Raw genomic sequence first — 21,170 nt, 5'->3', positions numbered from 1 at the left:
CAATTGAGTCCTGGCACAGCTATATAAAGAGTCACAGTTTTCTCACTTCGGGGTTGGGTGTTCAGTGAGGAAGAATGAGACTTGAGTGAAAGACAAGCTAAAAAGAAATATAAACTGCAATTGCTACTCATTGTGGATTTTTTGACCCAGATAGAATAGAATATTTTGTTGTGCTTTTGTTCGTAAACAGTAGTGTTGAGTGTTTTATAGGAGTTGTCAAAGGGTGTTAAAGGCCCTGTCCACACTACATAACCGATCTCAAGAACCGTACTCAAAGCCGCTCTAATTAATCAAACTCCAAGCGTCCACGTTTGTTGTTCTTTGTACGTGATCTAGACTCCAAAGTCCTTTTGTTGCGTAGATGTGTTTGTATTTAGTCCTGTTCATCTGAGACTGTGTGATGCTTGAACTAATCCAATATACAAAATATGTGTATATCATGTATTTATTCTGCACTGCTGGCTGTGATAATTGCATTTTCTCTTTTTTCCATTCCATTAATGTTTTCAGTTCCAAAACCTTGGCAGGCTCGAGACAGAGCCCCGGCAAACGACAGCTGGAGTGTGACTCATCCTCCTTTGAAGACACAGGACAGGCTTATGTCATAGGTAAGGATTGGACTCTGTTTTACCGTGTTAGCAATCTGTCACATTCCTTGTTCATTTCAAAGTGGCATGTACTGTAAATTAAACGAGCTGCTCTGCTTTTTTTCTGGTGAGGTAAAATTTCAGCATGGGCCTTTTCAGTGTTGTTGCTTGCTTATAGGCAAGGCATTATCTATGCTTGAGCTTGGAAAACCTGTTTTTCCTTCTTTTTTTAATTTTTTGCCTTATCACATTGGCAGAAAAACTAAACAGACCCAATTTGTAATTAAAAATATAAAATTTTTCATACTAGCAACTAACAACAAATGTACATTTTTAGAATAATTTCTTGATAGTTTTGAAATATTTGTAACTTTGGATGAGCTGGAGAAGCACTGTTTGCCAGTGTCACCACCCAGGCACAAAAATTGCATAAGCATGGTCACGCATAACTGTAGCAGAAGCATTGGGAGCTTTTTGTTGATTCAACTGAAATCACAATTTTTACTTTTCTTTTTTTCCCCAGGGGTAAGCATGCACAGCTCAGGCATGCCCTCAACTCCTGGTCCATTAAATGCCAATGGTAGGTTTAAAAATAACTGAGGGTTACTTCTTTCCTTTCTACTTTGCACTGAATACAATCTGCTATACTGTGTTCTGTCACTCTCTTACTCTTTGTTTCTCTGCCATCCTTGCAGACATCTGCTTCAGGTAATAGTGTGATTCTTTAATATTCTTCCAGCTTGCATTGTTAACAAGGTCATTACTGGCCTCCTTCTCACTGTTTTCACAAAGCATAAATTGTAGCTTGAAGAAAAAAAGGGTGGTGAATAGACAAAGCTAAGAAACATTTTTAAAGGTACTATTATCCCCCTTTAATTATAATGTACTAACACAAGGCTTGCTAGTTAATGATGATTTAGAAACCTTACTGTTCTTGGGCAATCCAGTTGGGGGTAGGGTTGGGCAAAAAATAAACGCTTGCTCTTTGTAGCACAGATTTAGTTAAATGGCATGCCTCTCATGAATGAATGTTACCTACAATGTATTCTCTAATATATAAAAGCTGCATCTCCCTAATTCACTTACGATGGGCATGATGACATTGATAGAGGCCTGATAATGGATGCTCCCTTATTATAAAATAATGTACAAAGTACTGATATTTTAAAAGAGAGGTTAAAATGATGACCCCATTGGCCATAGGCCAAGTTTCTCTAATATAGTCATAATATAAACTACTAGCTTTAAAGAGTAAGTAGCGGGGTTCCAGAAAAATAGTGTTGCTACAACTGTTTCAATAGCAGACCTGTAACTTCTCTTATCATTGCTAACATACTGACAACTGTTTACACTTGTATAACTTTAGTGTCTTTTTCAAAGATCTTTTCAAAATGTGCACGGATATTGTAAGGATTATTGCCCACGTTGTTAACACAACAATAATGACCTATAATGTAGTACAGAACAGAAAAGCCATATGTTTGTGTTTTGGTTTTTTTTGTTTGTTTTTGTTTTGTTTTTTTTAATCGCTCTTCCTGCAGTGATTTAGAGGACAGATCTGAAAACCAAGGGCACCAGAGTGGCCATTTTTAAAATTATGAGTGTAAAAAGTAGTCAGAATGTTAACAATGAAAAGAAAAATGGCAGGTCTGTTATTTAAACAGCAGCACGTGGGGAAGTGCAATGCTATATTTTTCGAACCCCACTACTTACTCTTTGTCTGCTGATAAGAATTTTGGTGATCATTTGGTGTTTTGGTTTCACAAAATATAAAGCATACTGAATTATGTCACTGGCTTAGATGCCATAATCCAACACAGCCAGACAAATTTAAAGGTATAATTTCTGCTGTAAATGTGTCTCCTCTTGACACTTTGCTAAGAATAGGCACTGAAGTGTACATTCTGATGTTACTCTTTGCGTACCAGTGAGAAGGCTAAGAATATCAGTTTCACATATTTGTTTTTCCATTATGAGCTTATGTCTAAAAAGTTTCTTATTCATTTGAAGTTTTCTGCATGGCTTCAGTTGCCTGATCAAACTGTGCTGCTACTACTACAACCTACTGCTGCTAACTTTATTGGAACAAGACCTAAATGATTTCTGTACAAGCATTACTGCTGTTCACTTCTAACGCTAGATGACCAACCCTTGTGCGTTCACATTCAAATTAAATGCAAGCTAAAGCCATAAATATCTCTCGCATCCTTGACCTATTTAACAAACATTTTATTTCCCCCTCTGGACGTAGCTTAGGGTGTCTAATATGTTTTACGTTTCTGGCATTTGAATAGAAACCCTGAAACAGAAACTCAATGCCTTGCCTTCTGCTGAGAGGGAGATTACACGGGTAAATCTGAAGAAGGATGTGAAATACAGCCTGGGTAAGTTAATTATTCCTTGTTTTGACGCTAGGCAGCGTGCCTAAATCATTGGACTACAAAGGCGCCTGCACATCTGGGAAGCCTGATAACTGTTAAAGCGAAGAGCTTATCTGTAGTGGTCCAGATGATCAGGTCAGAGCTGGAACACAGTGGTACTGTTTGGTATTCTTCTGCTGCCAATTCGATTTGAGTACAGTGGCAAGCTTCCAAACTAAGAGTCCTGTCTTAGCAGAGAATCGCCACTTTGTTTAGCAGTGTAATAATGTCACAATACTATTTGTGTCACAATACATGTGATGATGCTGATGGGCTACCTGTATGATGCATAGTACGATTAAATGATAATTTAATGAAAAACTGTTTTGTTAAAAGATAAGTAAATTAATTTGGGAGAGACATGTGTTTATTCATTCCATAAAACACAATTTTTCTTCATTGAAGAACCCCTTAGTAAACTATAGAGAGCTATGATGTCTTTTTGGTCTTGTATCACAATACAAATAATGCATACCTCTATTACGGAAACAATATATTATTTAAAGAAAGTGTCATGAATCATTACACGTCTACTCTCAACCTAGTAGTTGTGCTCCCTGTTTAGACAATAGCAGTGGTTGGCAGGTGTGGCTAATGGCAGTATTTTGAGGTGTGTGTGTATATAGTACTTTAAATCTAGTCAGCCACACCCAACAGGGGAACTGGGGAAGCTGCTGGTTGGGTACTCTGCTTCCCAGAGGTGGAGTCTAGGGTGAACTTTAGCATAAAAAAATACATTCATAGTCATTACAGTGCTGTGTTTGCATCACTGTCCCAGGGTTTCAAATAGCTGGTGGAGAGAACACTGGCAGAATGGACCTGGGCACCCTCATCAGTTCAATTACCCCGGGTGGCCCGGCTGACCTGGATGGACACTTGAAACCAGGTACCCTCATTTAGGAGTTCAGTTCAGGGACATTTTTCAGGTGTCCTATTTATTTGGAAATTTTGGATTCCATTGTGATGGAGGGGGGAACACTGTTCAATTTGTGGCCAGTTAATTTTAATTACAAAAACTTCAATTTCCATATTTTTATATTCATAAATAAATAAAAAAATTAAGTTCCCATTACCAGTATTTGTTCAAGCAGTTTAATTAAAGCACCAAAAGCAGACTTGATTGTGACAAATAACAATACTTGTGTACTTGACAATGTGTCCTAGTTTAGCCTCAGAATTCATGACTGTTTAATGGCTACAGTATTGCAAGACTCGCCCAACAATACTTGCATTACCTCTCTGGGGTGATGTTCATTTGTATTGTACATACAGTATGTTTGTGGTTTCTGCAGGAGACCGCTTGCTATCAGTAAATAACGTGAGCCTGGAGGGTGTTGCCCACGATGCAGCCGTGGAGATACTACAGAATGCCCCAGATGATGTCACACTGGTTGTCTCTCAACCAAAGGAGAGGCTTTATCAAGGTAAAATATTTAACAAGTCAGTGAGTTCTTGCTGTGTGCAGCCCTGCAGAACTGAAGTGTCTGAATGGGGAATATAAATGAGATGAGTTACAAAAAATTTGCATCACTTGCTTTTGTGAGATTAATTAGTTATCATTAATTAGTATCAAGCTGTAAAAACACCCTGCAGTAATGCGCATTATTATTTAAGACCATTTTTAAAAAATCAGAATTATGCCTAGTTATGAGTGATCCCTCAGGTCAGTATTCAAGAACATTTATATACAGCATTTCGGGATTTGAAAAAAGGGAGGATTGCTTAAATGTGACTTAAGTACTCAGCAGGTCCCCTCCCATTCTACGTTCATGTTTTTTCTTAGTTTTAAATTGAGACTGCTTTTTAAACATCATGGAATGGACAGTTTCTTACTGTGCATGGTAAATCCGAGAGCCTGTCTGGTTTGTGTACACTAGAGATTTTGAAAAAGGACCACATTGTAAATAACTATTTGGTGTTAAAAGGCCTATCCCTTATAAACACATTCAAACTAACATGTATCTTAACTGTCTCTTAAGAACCTTCTTCAGCCACTTCACATCACAAGACCAGGGGTCACACAAGGTCACCTGGCAAAAGACAGGAACATGAAGAGGAATCTTCATCGGAAGAACACACGAGGCTCCAGGGCCACCAAAGAGCTACATCTGGTGCATCTTCTGCAGTTTCACTGAGCAGGAGGAAAGGCAGCGTAAGCTCACAGGATTCTAGAACTGAAAGCGCAAGCCTTCCTCAAAGCCATAGCAATGGTTTTAATAGGAACCAGGTTGCTGATGGATTTATGCCACCACCTCCACCTTACCATTCTGAAAGAAAAGTTCAAGCAGAAATATTGTTACCAAGTGGAAGCAAAAGCAGAAAAGTAAGAAGTCATGAAAGCAGCAAAGATCTAGATTATTCAGATAGAGGGGACTCGGACATGGATGAGGACACATACTCAAGTAGTCAGGAGCAGCAAGTGTTAAAGGTAAAATGTGCAGGTCTGACAGTCACACAAATCTGTTCTCCTCCAGTGATGTTCACACATATTTGTAGTGATTTTAACTGGAAGAATTTTTAACTGGTAAAATATGTCTCCGATTTTTCATATAGAAAGACAAGGTTGTTAACAGATGCCGTTGTAAAACTCCCTTGTGTAATAATCTCTAGCTTTTCTATGAGTAACATGTATGTCAGTAACATTCTTCCTCACCACTACTGTAAATACAACATTAGTTATGGTATCATGAAACAGTAGAGCTCCATGACCTACATCCACAGCAAGTGCTTTAGAATTACCCTCCAGAGTTTCGACACAATTAGCCGTTCTGTAGAGAAACTCTTTAGTGTGATGTACTTGGGTACAGGCACTGCAGCTATAACAGTCATCAAGGACCAGTAGGAAACTGCTGTAATTGAGCTAGTTAAGCACATAGTAAATAACAAAACAGGAGTATATTACCCAGACATGGGCAGAAATCCCCACGCAACCAAAAATAAGATATAAGTGTTTTTGCCATAAGATAGATTTATTGTGGTTTATATTTTCTTAGAATGTGAAATGTATATGTGTATGTTGAGACGTAAAAGCATTTTCCATGTGTGTGTTTCATTTCTAGATCTCGGTCATTAAAATTAATTGAAATAATAATTGCACCACATTTAATTGTAACCACTTCTATTTTCTTAGACCCTTTCTCAGCCTCCTAGACTAATTAGTACAATCCCGTTTTAAAACTGGTTCACCATCGCAAATGAGATTAGTCTGCATAAAATGTTTTACTGCCTACGGTTGGCAGACAGTCATATAAATTAAATAGAGGTATTGTACTCGTTCTTAAAAATGGATTATTAAAATAGCTTTTACAAGTATTTTGGGACACTACCCAAAACTTAATTTTATTTATCGTTCAGTATGTTGTTAATATAAAACTGTCTTGTTACAAGATTGTTTTCAAACACTATTCACTGTTGTCTGTTTACAGGAGAGCACCATGGGCAAAATTAGTGGCAATGCCCACCCTGTTAATGATCTCAAACCAGGAGATCTATTTGAAGTAGAATTGCCCAAAAAGGACAACAGCCTGGGCATAAGTGTCACGGTACTGTTCGGCAAGGTTTTCAGAGTTCCTCTTTCTTCTCTGTTCTTTTTGTCTGTGTGTGTTTTTCTGTGCTGCATGTAAAGAACTTTGCTTGCTTGCTTGCTTAATAACAATTGTCACTTTGTGTGCTAACAATAGAAATCAACAGAATTTTTTTCAGGTCGAAGCACATTGAATCATAATAATAGTAAAAAATCTGGGGGGTTTTTGTTTGTTTTTTGTTTTTTTTTTACACTGCATGCTGAGTTACATTTCACATAAGGAGAAGTGAAATCTGCAGGCTTTTCATTTGCCTCATAATAGATTGGGATGTCATTTAAACTTTAAATTGAATTTTTTTTTTTTTTTTTTTTTTTAAGTTGTTTAAAAAATAAAAATTAATGTAACATTTTATATATAATATATATATATATATAATATATAATATATATATATAAATATAATATATATATATATATATATATATATAAAAATGGGGAGTACCCCTTACCCTGAAGTTATTGGAAGTTTTTCCATGTTTCAATCCCATTTATTTTGGTTCCTTGTCCACGTCTTCTACTGTTTGGAACCAGCTCATTGAAACCTGAATGCCTGTAGGTACTTAAATAGAAATAAGGCATACTTAATAGTGTCATACATTCAGAAACTCTTCAAAGACAATAATTAAGTGGCATGAAAAGTGTATTGAAGCTCATAAAGTGAATGGAAATGGACTTTAAAGCCTTAGACGCTGCACCTTTTAATATTCAAGACTGACCAGAATAACAATGTGCCAGTTCACCTTTTCTGTTGCTTTTCACGTTTTGGATTTAGCACATTGATAAGGGGTAATGGTTTTCACTTTCTATAAAAGCTTGTACTGTAGTAGAATTAGGTCTATGGGCTTAATTTAAGTGGTAAATATCACTCTTGTTTTCCCTTTTAGGGTGGGGTGAATACAAGCGTAAGACACGGTGGGATTTATGTGAAGGCTATAATTCCTAAAGGAGCAGCTGAGCTTGATGCAAGAATTAAGAAAGGTATGTACAGTAGTTGTACAAATAGAGTTGTGTGGCTTTGCCAAAAGCATCAGCTGTGATATTGCTGCCTTCGTGTATATTAACTTTGCCTAACATTCAGACGTGCTTTACTATTGTCAGGTGACAGAGTGCTTTCAGTTGATGGAAAACGTCTGGATGGTGCAACTCACAAGCAAGCAGTGGAGACTTTGAGAGAAACAGGCCAGGTGAGAGAGAAGTTATCATCTAATTGTTGATCGAAAAATGCTTTTAAGAAATGAAGACATTTGCTATGTCATTGTAATTTCCATTGGTCTGGTGTTCGAACTCCATGATAAATGGTGTCATAAGTAGCCATAAGTAGTATTTTTGTTATGATGATTATTATCATTATTATGCACTACATTATATCCTGTAAATACCCCATTTAACAAAATGCTGTAATGTTATGTGTTTGTGCCACTGCCCTAAATGTAGGTTGTGTTTGTAAACCAGTGCACTTCACCACGTGTAACGTTTGTTTCAGGTGGTTCACTTACTGTTGGAAAGAGGCCAGCTTCCTGCCACCAGTGTACATGCTCCTGTGACCCCACAGTGCACCCCTCCTTGCAAGACGGATGGGCAGGCTGAACCAGGGGTGAAAAAGGAAACCGTTACAATGACCAAAGATTACAGCTTTGTTGCCGAGGGTGAGTACGTGTCGGTGAACAGTGATTGTGAAAAAAAACACCTCTGTGTTCTAGGTCAGTCACACCTGTGATGTCATCACTGTGTAATTCCTTAGCAGATAATACAAAAAAATGACATCTTCATATTAAAAAAAAAAAAAAGTATTTTGTGTATGTATAAATGTAGATGTTGTAACTTAAAAGCAATGTATGTATTGCACTAAACCATTTTTAACAAAAGATTGTTCTTGTAATTGTTACTTTTGCAGGTTAGTATATTATCAACACCTGGTATTCAGTAAGAATGTTGTTTGGCTTGTCTAGAGAGTTGTTGTGACAGCTTAACAGTGGGTTTGCTATACCTGACAGTTTGTGGATAGATTCATTTGTAACAAACACCTGATACAGCAGAAGCTCATACTTCAGTAGACTAGAAATCTGGAAATGTCACACACACCATAGATGTCATTTATGCCTCTGGCATGCTGATTTTCTGTGGTAAGTGCAGTGTACTAAAATGATAATTTCAGTCTGTCCATCGCAATTCATTTCTCACAAAGTACAATAAGTAATGGATGTTGTTGTCACACATGTAAACTAGGATGGTACTGAGGAAACCTTTGACTTTTTTGGCCCGTTTTTGATGTTCTAACCATAATAGAAAAAGTTATCGAAACTTAGTTTTCGATGTCTTCAGTTTTTAGAGTTTTGACAGCCATAAAACATATTGTTATCCTCTGTTTTTGTCTTTCTCAAAGTAGTTACATAGGTCATTTTATTTCTGTGTACACACAGGTTATTTTATATATTTTTATTTTTTTTAATTTAATTTTTTTTTTAAATAAAACTATAAAAGTTTGTGCCTACCACCTTCACAAGAAACAGGACAGATAATATGATTGTGTGTAAATTATTAGCTGCTGAAATCAAAGTACAATTGAATTTAAAATGGAATAGATTCATTACTTTTCACCTGGGATTCCACCTTTTAATAACAATATGTATTTTTATACAGCACCTTTCATAGTGGACCACCATCACAAAGCGCTTTACAGAGGTAGGCTGTGAGCCGTGCATTATATGCAGTCACTTACAATAGGACATTGATTTAACATCTCATCTGCAGAATGGAGCACAAGTCACTTGCTCACGGTCACAGAGTGAGAGAGTCAGTCAGTGGCAGAGGTGGGATTTGAACCAGTGACTCTTCTGGTTATAAGCCCTTGGACTTTAACCACTGGACCACACTGCCTCCTCCTCAATTACATTTTATGATTTGTATTTGTTTCCCTTCCACAGATAATGTGTTTGAGGTAAAGCTGTTGAAAAACACCTCAGGTTTGGGGTTCAGTTTTTGCAGAGAGGAGAACCTACCCCAGGAGCCTGTAAACCCTAGCGTGGTGAGGGTGAAGAAGCTGTTTCCAGGGCAACCAGCTGCAGAGAGTGGCCGGATTGAAGTGGGTGACGTCATCCTGCGTGTCAACAACACAACCTTGAAGGGCTTATCACAACATGTAAGTGAACATGTTCAAACTGCTTTCTGAAAGCCACTGTACACAGAGAAACCTTGCAGTCTGCTGGTTCTTTCGTTTGTCGTATTAAAAATATTTTCAAACTTCGAAGAATTCTCTGCCTTTTACAGTAGCATGATTAATAGAATTGTAGGGTGTGAAACGTCACATAAGCAAAGATGCTTATTAGATTTAGACACTTAAACCCAAGGTTTGTTTGGCTAAAACATCATTCCAAAGACAGATTTTCAACAGCATTGGCAAAATATCCACACATATACAGACAAGGTTAATTTTAAGATTTGAAAACAATTTGAGTGTCAAGGATTAGATCAAATACCACCCTTCTCAACTGTCCCGAACTATGGTTGGAATTTAAGAGAGCTTGACAAAGTATGCAGTCATACTTTGTACACAGCTATATTCTATGTTTTTTCTTACTCAAGTTTGATCTAGTTTGTACTAGAAATATTAACCTAATATGGCTGCCATATTGAGGTGCCACATTGTTTTAACCTAATGGATTTATCAATGATACAGATATTTTTCACACATCCATTTTGCTTCTTGTTTACTAGCCATTCAATCTGATACGACATTCCCCTTTGTTTCCATTGTTTTTACATTTCTATATGATATTCATTTTTTGTAGGAAGTCGTATCAGCTCTCAGGGGGACTGCCCAGGAGGTTACTCTACTTCTGTGCAGACCTAAACCCGGAACCCTACCAAACATCGACCCTTCATTGCTGGTAATAAAAAATACATTTTAAAAATAAAAAGAACTAGGTACATACATTAGACTCTTTGGGAAGTGAAACACTCCCACTTTAACTAGAACTTATTATTATTATTATTATTTATTATTATTATTATTATTATTATTATTATTATTATAATAATAATAATAATAATAATATCATTAATATTATCACTACCATTATCATTATTACAGACTCCTCTAGCCTCCCCCAGAAAAGATCCTCAAGGTAAGTCCGACTCAAGCCTCAGCAGGAATGTCCTACCACAAGCAGACCTCAGTGACAGCTCGACTGAGGAGGAGGTGAATGATGAGGTCGATAATGGGGAGTTCCAGAGGCTCCAGCTGAAGTCTCCCTCCAGGCGAGACAGTTACAGTGACAGTACAGACAATGACGAAGTGGGCAAGGCCTTCAGCCCACCCAAAGAGAAGAGCAGTGAGGCCCAGTATCCCAGCGTCTACCAGACCCCAGGCAATGCCCTGGTCTTCCCAGGCTCTCGATATGAAACCCCATGCACCCTGGAAGACACAATGCGCACGGTTTACTACACCCCACAGCTGACATCCAGCAAGCCAGTGTTTAACCACAGGTTGGAATTCCTACATTCTTCTTTCTGTAAAACAGCATGCCATTTTTTGTTTCCGAGAACATAGTTGCTTTCAAGTAAAGTTATTTGAAGCAGTGAATTTAAGTTCTATATTTCTTTTAATCATAGGTTAAAATCACGACCCTTTTACTTCTAAATTTTCTATTTAAAACCGCTATCGTGGATGTATGCCGGTCGTCATTAGTCGGTACAAAAGTTGCTGTAAAAATGCAAGAGACTTTGCAAATAGATGCTATTTTGTTGTTGCTTGGTACTGGGCAGACCTATTCCCGATAATAACTGCTTGTCTGTAAAGACATTTACATAGGTTATTGTGAGCATCAGAATACTGTGGATGTAGGTTGGTGATACACTGTGTCATAATACTCCTAGCTCTAATGTTCTGTTTACAGCTGTTGAATGGGAAATGAGTGTTATTGGCATCATTTCAATTGTCAATTGTCTCGCTGTGTCACACAGCAACCCCCCATCCCCAGTACCTCCAGATCAACCAGAGCCTGAGGTTCCCTCTCCCACCCCTCTCGATGATAACTACATCAGCTCCAGTTCAGGCTCACAGAGCCCAGCGTCACTGCCACACCAGGATGAGGGGGAAGTGACATCACCCCTTCAGCACCAGTACTTCAACAATGTGGAAGAGATTGGGGAATTTGAACCTGTAAGGGTTGCTACAGCTAGAGCACCAAAGCTATTTCTGTGTAATTCTTAACAGTAGGAAAATTAATTAAGTCTTACATTTACTGTGGTCCTCGTGTTTTTAAAGATATTTGTCTTTGGTCAATCCAGAGCTAATGTTAAAGTCTGGAGTCTGTTTTAATGATCTAAACAGCGGTGGATCTAACTATCGCCATCTTTTAACTCTTTAATAACCCTTCTGGTACTTCCCCCGAGGGGTGATTTAGTGACCATCTTATTAATGAGTGGATATTGAGGGCTCAGTATGCAGCGTTTTTTAACTGCAGTCTCAGTTTAAATTATTTGCAGCAATTCTCTTGAGGTTTGAAGAAGTTTCAAGCTTACTCATTATAAGGTTACAGTCATTGCAGCCAGGAAAAATCAAGTGAAACTGCTTAGCACTGGGTGTGCTTTTCTCTTCTACATTTAAGATAGAATTGTATATTCATGCTTGAAAACAGTTTAAGTAGATAGTGTTATGGATGTAGTTACATATTCATAGGACATGTAGAGTAAATTGCCCTCTGCTCTGCAGTATATCTGCCATCCCCACCAACAAAAATAAAACAAATATATAATTTAATTAATTGCCTATCTTTCCACAGGAAGTTGAGCTTCATGTCTCATTAGTTAAATCGGAAAAGGGAAGCCTGGGCTTCACCGTGACGAAAGGAAGTGATGATATCAGCTGCTATATTCATGACATCATACAGGACCCCGCAAAGAGTGATGGGAGGCTCAGGCCTGGAGACAGGCTGATAATGGTAGGTCTGCCAGCCAGTTTGGTGTGCTTCTTCACGTTTGCCTCCAAGATTGTGACAAATTTTAACATACTGTATGTAAATCCTGGTATTTAAACCTAGCTACAGTATCATACCTGATGTGTGAAGATTTTCTATGTTTTGCAAAGTGTGGAACATTTTTAAAGGATATGCACTAATGAAAATAAAGATTTAATAATCTGCAAACAATAAACATACAGAATATAAGAACATGGGGAGTAAGGCTAAATAAATATTTGAAGGAAAGTATCTGGTTATAAATGCATTATATTAATTCAGTTTATCGTTTAACTAATGATATTGTCATCTTGCAAGCATTATCTTGGTAACAGTTCTGTTTATAGAAAGGAGTGAAAGTGTGAGCGCAAAGATCTTGAAAATGTTGAGTTTGAATGACACAAAAAGCATTTAAATTTGTGATTATGTAGCTTGTCCAATATTTGAATATACTTTTGGATATGATGTGTGTTACAGACCTTTTTTTTTTCTTTTTCTTTTTTTATATATATATAAAAGGTTAATAACACCGATGTCACCAACATGAGTCATACCGAAGCTGTGAATTTTCTTAGAACTACGTCAAAAGTAGTTGATTTAGTCTTGGGGCGTGTCCTGGAAATCCCAAAGCCTCCAATAGAGCTCCATATGCTACCAGATATTACACTGCAGTGCCAAGGAGGAGAAGAGCTCGGTAATGTTTTTTTTTTCTCCTGCTCCTAACGTTGAACACACAGTTGCATTTTTTGAGTTTTGGGCCAAGGACTGTAAGTCAGGGTTGATTGTTGTTCTCAAAGACGTTGACTCACTTTGCATTGATCTAAAATTAATTGTAATGCATTCCTTATTCCAGCACCAAAAAATGAAATCAATACTCTACATCAAATTACATATTAGCCCATATATGTCTATACATATTAGGAAACTGTAGTGTCTGGATGTGGAACTTATAATTCACTATGTATTAGTCAGTTTGAATGTTATTCTATTGAGTTATTGGTAATTTTCATAAACTGTCATTCTCAATGTTGCCTGCAAATGCTGTGTTGTGAAAGTAAGTATTGTATCCATTGTATGTTACGTCATATCTGTGTCTGTTTACTGATAATATTATTTAAATATGATTGTCGTGTAGAGTACTAATTTTCTCTTCATCTCATTTTGTAGGGTTGATGCTGGGGGGAGGCAGTGACAGTGCATATCAGGTTATCTATGTTGCAGATATTGTGCCGGGTTCCTTTACTTCAATGGAAGGAAGCCTGAGACAACTCGACCTCATTCATTACATTAATGGTGTTTCTACTCAAGAGCTGTCTCTCCGCGAGTCAGAGAGGCTGCTGGAATTACCACTTCCCACCGTTGTGCTGAAAGCCACAAGGTAACACAGTCAAATAAATGCATAGTCTAGTCTTTGAGGAAACAAGTGATACAACTTAGTGATAAGCCTTATATATAACATATGTTGTATAATCTTTATTCATATCCGTTTTGTGTGAAAATGGCTTGTGTGCATTCAAATAAGTGAATTATTTCCCCATAATAATTTAGAACAAATGTTCACACGTTGTTTTGTTTTTTTTCTCTCTGTATTTTGACAAAGATTCTAAAAATAAATAAATGCAGTAATCCTTGAGACAATTTTTCAGGGACGCGAAGTGCTGTATTTCACAAGTAATGCATATATTTGCCTCAAATGGTGTTATTGTCAGCGTCAAGTTTTAATCAGTCTGAATGTTCAGTGCTCTTTACAAGCTTGATACTGTAATAACTGCCTTTCATTTCAGTTTAACAACAGGGAAGAACCCTGGCCTGCCTTTATAGTTAATAATTAATTAGTAACTGAGACACAGTTATAATTATGGTAATTTTTTTTTTGTTTATTTGTTTTTTTACAGAGATGGGCAGCCACTGATCCCAGCTGCAAAAAAGTTTTTGTCTTTGAACAATAATCTTAGTCCAAAAATAAATGGCTCCACTAATGTGAATGGTAAGTGTTGAGAAGCTGTTTCCCGTTGCAATAAAAGCTGCAGACAATAGGGTGTTGTTCTCTGGATAGATCTGGGATATTGTTAGCAAACACCCTATAGAAAGAACGTCAGACTAGCACATCCAGATACCCCTTTCTTTCTTTGTTTAACCTATCATTGAATTTTTCATCTGCACTATGCAGTTTTGGATATTATCCAAATGCTTAGGTTTGTTGCACTGTAGGTTTGGCTGCAAGTATACCAGGAACCACATATATCAAGTCAAGCATGTAGGGTATGAATGAAATGTGGGCTATAATGGGTGGGTCCTCAGCCTTGGAGAACAAGAAATACATTAGACATACAGTGAGACTTAACACTGTGGTTTGTTTTCTCTTCTCAGGATATCCACATGGAGAAGACAGCAGCAAGTCTGAGGTAAGTACAGTTGTAACACCATTAAAACGCTAAATGTACTTTTGTAGTGTATGTCTCATACAAATTCTTTGTAAGTTTGGATGGTTTCCAGTGGGCAATATGCTGTGGGTACTAAAAAATTGTAGTGAATATATACACCTGGAGACTTCAATTTAAAACCGAATTTTCCAGAAATATCTGTACTTCAGATAATAAACTAAAGAGTGGATAAGTGAGGGTATCCCACCAATTGGCCTTCTGACCACAAGTCTGTTCAACATACATCATGGAACTTTAATTAATAAACCTAAGTGTGTGATGAGTCCTTGCTGTAGATTGGCAGTGGTTGCTAATGCTCTTCTGCTGTTCTCTCCATTTAAGGGCGGTGTTATTCATCTTGAACTCAATAAACCAGCCACGGGAGGACTAGGATTTTCTGTGGTGGGCGGAGAAAAGGGTTTTTTTGTGAAGTCGATCACTCCAGGAGGTGTAGCTGACACGACAGGAGATTTACAAGTTGGAGACAAATTGCTACAGGTAACTTAATGACCCATTTCATACAAATTATTCCACGTAAAACCTGGTAGCAGTTTGCATTTTTTTAATTTATAAAGTGTGCTTTATTAATCGTTTAAAGTTCCTTTCACAGTCTGTTTTTGGGTGCCTTTATTTTGTCTACAGTCTTCTCTGAATGAATTTCCTCACAGGGAGTAGGAAAGTAGGTGCTTGGCATTTTTTCATTGCACCAATACATGATGTGCTTAAACTAAAACTAAAATGTCAAACAAAGTGGATTCTGAGCAGCCATGTCATGTATAACCTTTTGATTTGAACTTGCACTTACGTTCAGCAGAACACACTGTACTTATGAGAGAGAGAATATGTTTCATTAGTGGCATACTGTAGTTTTTGACCTCATTTGTTGTTTTATTTTAGTGTTGTCAATTAATCGCAGTTATCTTCTACTATTTGAACGAGTCAATTTCTTTGGAGATTATTTTTTTTAACGTGCGTTAATCGCACTCCTGTCTTGGCCCTCTTTTAGCAGACCGTATTTCATTCCCTACGTCATCATTAATATACTCAAGCGCATGCAATGAGAAAGTTAGTCATATAACTGCATTGTGGTGCAAAGTACTAAAAGTGAAGAACTTGTGAATGGGAAGTTTATTTAAAAAAAAAAAAAAAAAAAAAAAAACATTCTGTCGTATCCACTATCAGATTGAGTTTCGGTATCGCAAACATAGGCTACATCTAGTCTGAAGTACAACCTGCATGCTTTGAAACTGATAATAAAAATATACAGTATAATGTGAAATGCATTAAGATGAGTAATAAACTGGCTCCATTATGATTTAGTGCTGGAGTTGTTCTGTATAATTTTGTGTAAATAAGTACAATAATTATAAAGAAGGGGCAACAATATGAATCCAGAAATCGGACAACAGTTTTTTTTTTTTTAATGCTGGGTTGTTTTTTGGAGATGATGATGATGATACAACGACAATACAATACAGATATCACTTTTATAAAGCGTTCTTCACGCAAACATTGCAGGGCGCTTTACAAAAGGAATGTAAAAAAGCCTGTGTCTAATAGTGCTGAGAAAATATCCGAATCAAAATTTTTTTACATGTATCCGAACACAAAAATAAAATTAGAAACTACAGTTGATATAAATGAGAAATGCGTATCACAATGAGTTTGGCATAGCACCAATACGCTGGCCACCTTGACAGAATTTACACAACCGTTACTAAACTAGCAAAGTAGTACTGCTTCATCTGTGTAATATTGCTTCATCTGTGGAATTGAAGATAAAAATTAAATGTTAGTCTCTGCTAGAAGTGACATCATTGAAAGAAAACAGAAATCCGCATCACAACATGTTTGCTCTTGCGCATGCTCAGGAATTGCCAGGAGTTGCTTGACAGCTTCAGTAATGGCAAGTGGAGAAAGGACTCAGACAGATGTCAGGTCTCAGGGGCTGTTTTGGATTTGGGAAGCAACACAGAATCAAGATCGGTTTCTGTCTGCGATACCGATACACTGACCACAGCAGTTTGTTTGGGAACGAAGATGAGGATCCGGTCTCCATGGACTACTGATCAGAATGCAATTTGTTTTTTGCAAGAACCCAAACTATCCATCACAGAAGACGTGCTCTTATGGTGGAAGCAGCATGCCTTGCGTTTTCCAACACTGTCCCAACTTGCAAAGGAAATGTTATGTATACCGGCAACATCAACTCCGGCAGAGAGGATATTTTCAGCAGCCAGTTACATAGTTGGGGTGGGGGGGGACTGAAATAATTTTTTTTTTTTATGAACCAAGTACATGTTTTTTAAATTAAATTTGACTTTTGCTGTTCAGTTACCTTCAACAGCTACAAAAGTTCTAAAGTACTTCAGCAATGTTAATAATTAGTTAAAATATACCTTTGGCCACTTTGTTCGGCTGTTGAGAAAACACAACAATTGCGTATATGTATATATGAAAATGTGTTATCTCCTTTACTTTTCAGGAATAAACAAAATAGTGTTTACTAACTGCTATGTCATCCTTTATGTTTTAGTAAACTAAATGTCCCACAAAACTTATTCATACTCCTTGAATATTTTTCTACTTTAGTTAACGTGTTAAATTAATGGCTTTTATTACCTTTTGCAAACTAACGAATATCCAAAGGAATATCTAAATCTTGGTACAACATCCAAACATAAATACCATGTTCATCCAAGCACTAGTGTCTAATATATAATCAAGCTACAAATAAACAGAATTTAAAAGATTCAGTTGTGCTAGCATTCCTGATATGAACCTGGAGCAGGTTCCAAAGACGATGGGCATGAAAACGAAATGGCCTAGCTCTGACAGAGTTCAAACTAATTTTTGGACTGTCAAAAGGTTAGCATTTTCCGACCTCAGGGAACGACCAGGGACATATGAGGTCAGCAGATCTGGAAGATAAGAAGGTCCAAGACCATGTAAGGCCTTATAGGTAATAAGAACAACCTTTATTATTATTATTATTATTATTGTTAGAAGAAGAAGAAGAGCATCAGTAATAAAACAAACTTGAATGAGATGGATGCAGTAATTGTACCAATTAAATATGCAATTAAAACAAAGGTTAAGATAAAAAATTTCAATCAGTTTTTTAATTTCTTGACAGCCCTGTTTTATTTATGTATTTATTTTACACAATTATTATTTTTTTTTTTTTTGGTTTCAGGAATGGAAAATGTAACTGTAAAATTGTGTCCTTGATTTTTGCAGTTGTAATAACATGACTTTGTATTACAGTCGGAATGGAAATAAGACTCCCATTGCATTTGATCCAAGACCTGGAATAGATGAAACTGCTATGCATTAGGAGTCTTGCTTCTATCCCTAAACAGTACACTGTTTTGTCTGCCAACAGGTGAATGGTGAATCAATGATTGGTGTCTCCCACACCAAGGCTGTAACAACAATCCGCAAAGCTAAAGGGCTTGTGCAGCTGTCAGTGTCCAGAGCTCCTCCCCAGAGTGAGAATCCATATCTACTGATGAACGCTGTCAAATACAATGGCAATCCAGGTAGGAGTCTTGGGGACGCTGATGAACACTGTCAAATACAATGGCAATCCAGGTAGGAGTCTTGGGGACGCTGATGAACGCTGTCAAATACAATGGCAATCCAGGTAGGAGTCTTGGGGACGCTGATGAACGCTGTCAAATACAATGGCAATCCAGGTAGGAGTCTTGGGGACGCTGATGAACGCTGTCAAATACAATGGCAATCCAGGTAGGAGTCTTGGGGACGCTGATGAACGCTGTCAAATACAATGGCAATCCAGGTGGGAGTCTTGGGGACGCTGATGAACGCTTTCAAATACAGTGGCAGTCCAGGTAGGAGTCTTGGATGTGCAGCAAGTGTTAAGACTGCTTACTGTTTTATTTTTTAGACCTCTAGTGTAAGTGAATACATTTGCTTTTGATTGAAGTATTTCTTATGTTTTCAGCACTAAAATTCTCAGAGATGTCAGAAACATGATTGTGCCCCAGATCCTCAGTTTTTTAAAAACATTTCCTCGGCTATAGAGTATGTTTATTATATTTGCTAAAGGCTTAGAACTGATGGTAAAAAAAAAAAAAAAAAAAACACACACTTTTTCTTCCTAGTGTAATTGTTGACTTTTTCTTCTGTAGTTGTTTTAAAGTCACAATAGGTGCATCTTGTTTTCAGAAGTCAACAGTAAAGTTGAAACTTTCATTAGTCACATGAAAAATGACATGGATGAAGTGGAGAAAGAGGATCCAGAAGAGCAACTTAATTTGGAATAGTTTGTCTTTCTGCCATTTGTCTTGGGTTTTCATGTGTTGAACTGACATTCCACCAGCAATGAATTGTCAACTTAAAACAAGCTGTTTGCCCTTTTTAAATCATAAGTGTAAAAAGAATCATTATAGACAGATGAGGCAAAAAAAAGGCTAAATGCTCATGTGTTAAACGACCTAACACTTATAATAAAGATATACTGTAAATGTCTATTAACAAAATAGAATCTGGTCCCTAAATTGTTTTGTTATTTTTGTTATGGTAAGATATGTCATTTCCTGTATAACATTTACTGAAACCATTTTAAATTTTACGGGCATCTAAAGCAGGTTTCAGTCGCAAATGCGTCAACTTGGACCGACATGTTTTGTTTTGCTCTGTTTCAGATGTTGGCATTGATATTGACATGGAAGGTAGTGTAGTGCAGTTCTTACTGAAAGACGTCCAGCGTGGGGTTCAGAAACGTCAGACACAGAACACAGAGAACTCCTCCCCAGATATTTTCACTGCAGGTATGTGGGAGAACAGAATGAAATGTGGGCCAAAGACCTGCCTTATAAGAAGCTAATACATTTCTTATTTTAATGCAAACCCAACCAAAACAATGACAAGACTAAAGTTCCGCCTGTCCTTGCAGACTATGCTTCCCAGCTGCCTGAGGTGATGAAGAGTGAAGAGGAGGCTCTTCAGTCTGAGGACACAGACTGCGATGGTTTGTCTTTGCCAGAGGACTCTCCTGAGGTGACGCAAGTTGATTGTTCACTCGCTTGCTGACTTGCTTTTTGTACGCAGTGGTAAACCATTGCTAAAGGGGACTGTGGATATCCACAGTCCTGCTGGTACTGATTTCCAGTAGCTTTTGAAAAATATGGATTAGCTCCCCCAGTGTGTACCAGGGTAGTTGAAAATGCAGACCCTTGACGATTTTCCTAGTTAAATTTGTTTTTCCATACTAAATAATACAGAGATGGAAGGGGACTGGCTTATGGATGCTGAAGTTACTGTATTATGTAACCAATACTGTTTTTACAGATCCAATCAATGATAACGCTAAAGAAAAACATACAGCTTTGGCCAAAAGTTTTGCATCACCCTGTAGAGTTAACTAATTTTGCTTCATAAAGACTAAATGAAACCTGCTAAATAATGTTACATTAACATATTGAATTACATACCTCTGTAGTTTTCCATGTACTTAATGAAAAACTGACCAAAACTGACATTTCAAAATCTAGCATGAAATACTGTACTACTATTATGACTTCCAGTAAACTTTTGCAATATCATTTTGTAGTTTTCTTTGATGTTAAATCTAAATCAAATTCAAGGAAGAATACAACGACAGAAGACCAAGCTGAATCATTAGTAAAAGTCTGCTCGACTGGTACCGCAAACTTTCATGGGTATTTTCTGATCTAGGAGGTCAAATAAAAGATCTAAATGTTTTCATATAGATTATTATTATATTATTATTATTATTATTATTATTATTATTATTTCTCAATCCTACATTTCTAGGTAATGCAAAACTTTTGGCCATAGCATGGTACATATTAATTAATTAATTTTTTTATATATTTTTTTTTAGATGTCAAGAAGGAATGGCTGTAGAAAAGATGTTATTGAGGTCCCAGCCCCAAACAGGTAACTCACAGGCAAAAACAGTGTACAGGCTGAACAGGATTGTAGATGTGTCATTGGGGGTTATTTTAAATTGAGCTCTTATGTAAAAAATACAAAACAATTGTGGGACTGTCCACAAGTTTTTAAAGCACAAAGCCAGCAATGTGTCACGTACGGAAGTAAAGGGTTTTGTAGAGTGTATTTGTATTAAAGAAAAATTAATTTGGTATGCAATGGAAATATATAATGATAAGAAACACCCACCTCTTTTGTTAGCATACAGTGGCTTGCAA

At 37.1% G+C, this 21,170-nt stretch overlaps 1 protein-coding gene across 4 annotated transcripts in view; it reads left to right on the top strand.

Moving 5' to 3' along the window:
- LOC121301543 (tyrosine-protein phosphatase non-receptor type 13-like) overlaps nt 1-21,170 on the top strand; it is a 52,015-nt gene that overhangs the window by 21,347 nt on the left and 9,498 nt on the right. The window contains exons 14-37 of one of the 4 annotated variants that reach the window (XM_041231059.1): nt 511-608; nt 1,111-1,167; nt 2,882-2,971; nt 3,786-3,893; nt 4,300-4,431; nt 4,987-5,159; nt 6,433-6,564; nt 7,475-7,568; nt 7,689-7,774; nt 8,074-8,236; nt 9,515-9,729; nt 10,379-10,477; nt 10,681-11,075; nt 11,553-11,751; nt 12,374-12,532; nt 13,067-13,241; nt 13,715-13,925; nt 14,443-14,534; nt 14,918-14,952; nt 15,313-15,468; nt 18,356-18,512; nt 19,641-19,766; nt 19,892-19,995; nt 20,843-20,898. In XM_041231059.1, coding sequence (XP_041086993.1) covers nt 511-608; nt 1,111-1,167; nt 2,882-2,971; nt 3,786-3,893; nt 4,300-4,431; nt 4,987-5,159; nt 6,433-6,564; nt 7,475-7,568; nt 7,689-7,774; nt 8,074-8,236; nt 9,515-9,729; nt 10,379-10,477; nt 10,681-11,075; nt 11,553-11,751; nt 12,374-12,532; nt 13,067-13,241; nt 13,715-13,925; nt 14,443-14,534; nt 14,918-14,952; nt 15,313-15,468; nt 18,356-18,512; nt 19,641-19,766; nt 19,892-19,995; nt 20,843-20,898 — 3,312 coding nt within the window. Of the gene's footprint in view, nt 1-510; nt 609-1,110; nt 1,168-2,881; nt 2,972-3,785; nt 3,894-4,299; nt 4,432-4,986; nt 5,436-6,432; nt 6,565-7,474; nt 7,569-7,688; nt 7,775-8,073; nt 8,237-9,514; nt 9,730-10,378; nt 10,478-10,680; nt 11,076-11,552; nt 11,752-12,373; nt 12,533-13,066; nt 13,242-13,714; nt 13,926-14,442; nt 14,535-14,917; nt 14,953-15,312; nt 15,469-18,355; nt 18,513-19,640; nt 19,767-19,891; nt 19,996-20,842; nt 20,899-21,170 lie in introns of all 4 variants that reach the window. The other 3 variants (XM_041231034.1, XM_041231049.1, XM_041231041.1) reach the window with 3 other exon arrangements.

Source organism: Polyodon spathula, chromosome 2 (assembly GCF_017654505.1).
Source record: "Polyodon spathula isolate WHYD16114869_AA chromosome 2, ASM1765450v1, whole genome shotgun sequence".
Taxonomy (NCBI): domain Eukaryota; kingdom Metazoa; phylum Chordata; class Actinopteri; order Acipenseriformes; family Polyodontidae; genus Polyodon; species Polyodon spathula.
The sequence above is the reverse complement of the archived record's forward strand: the minus strand, read 5'-3'. Positions and strand labels throughout refer to the sequence as shown.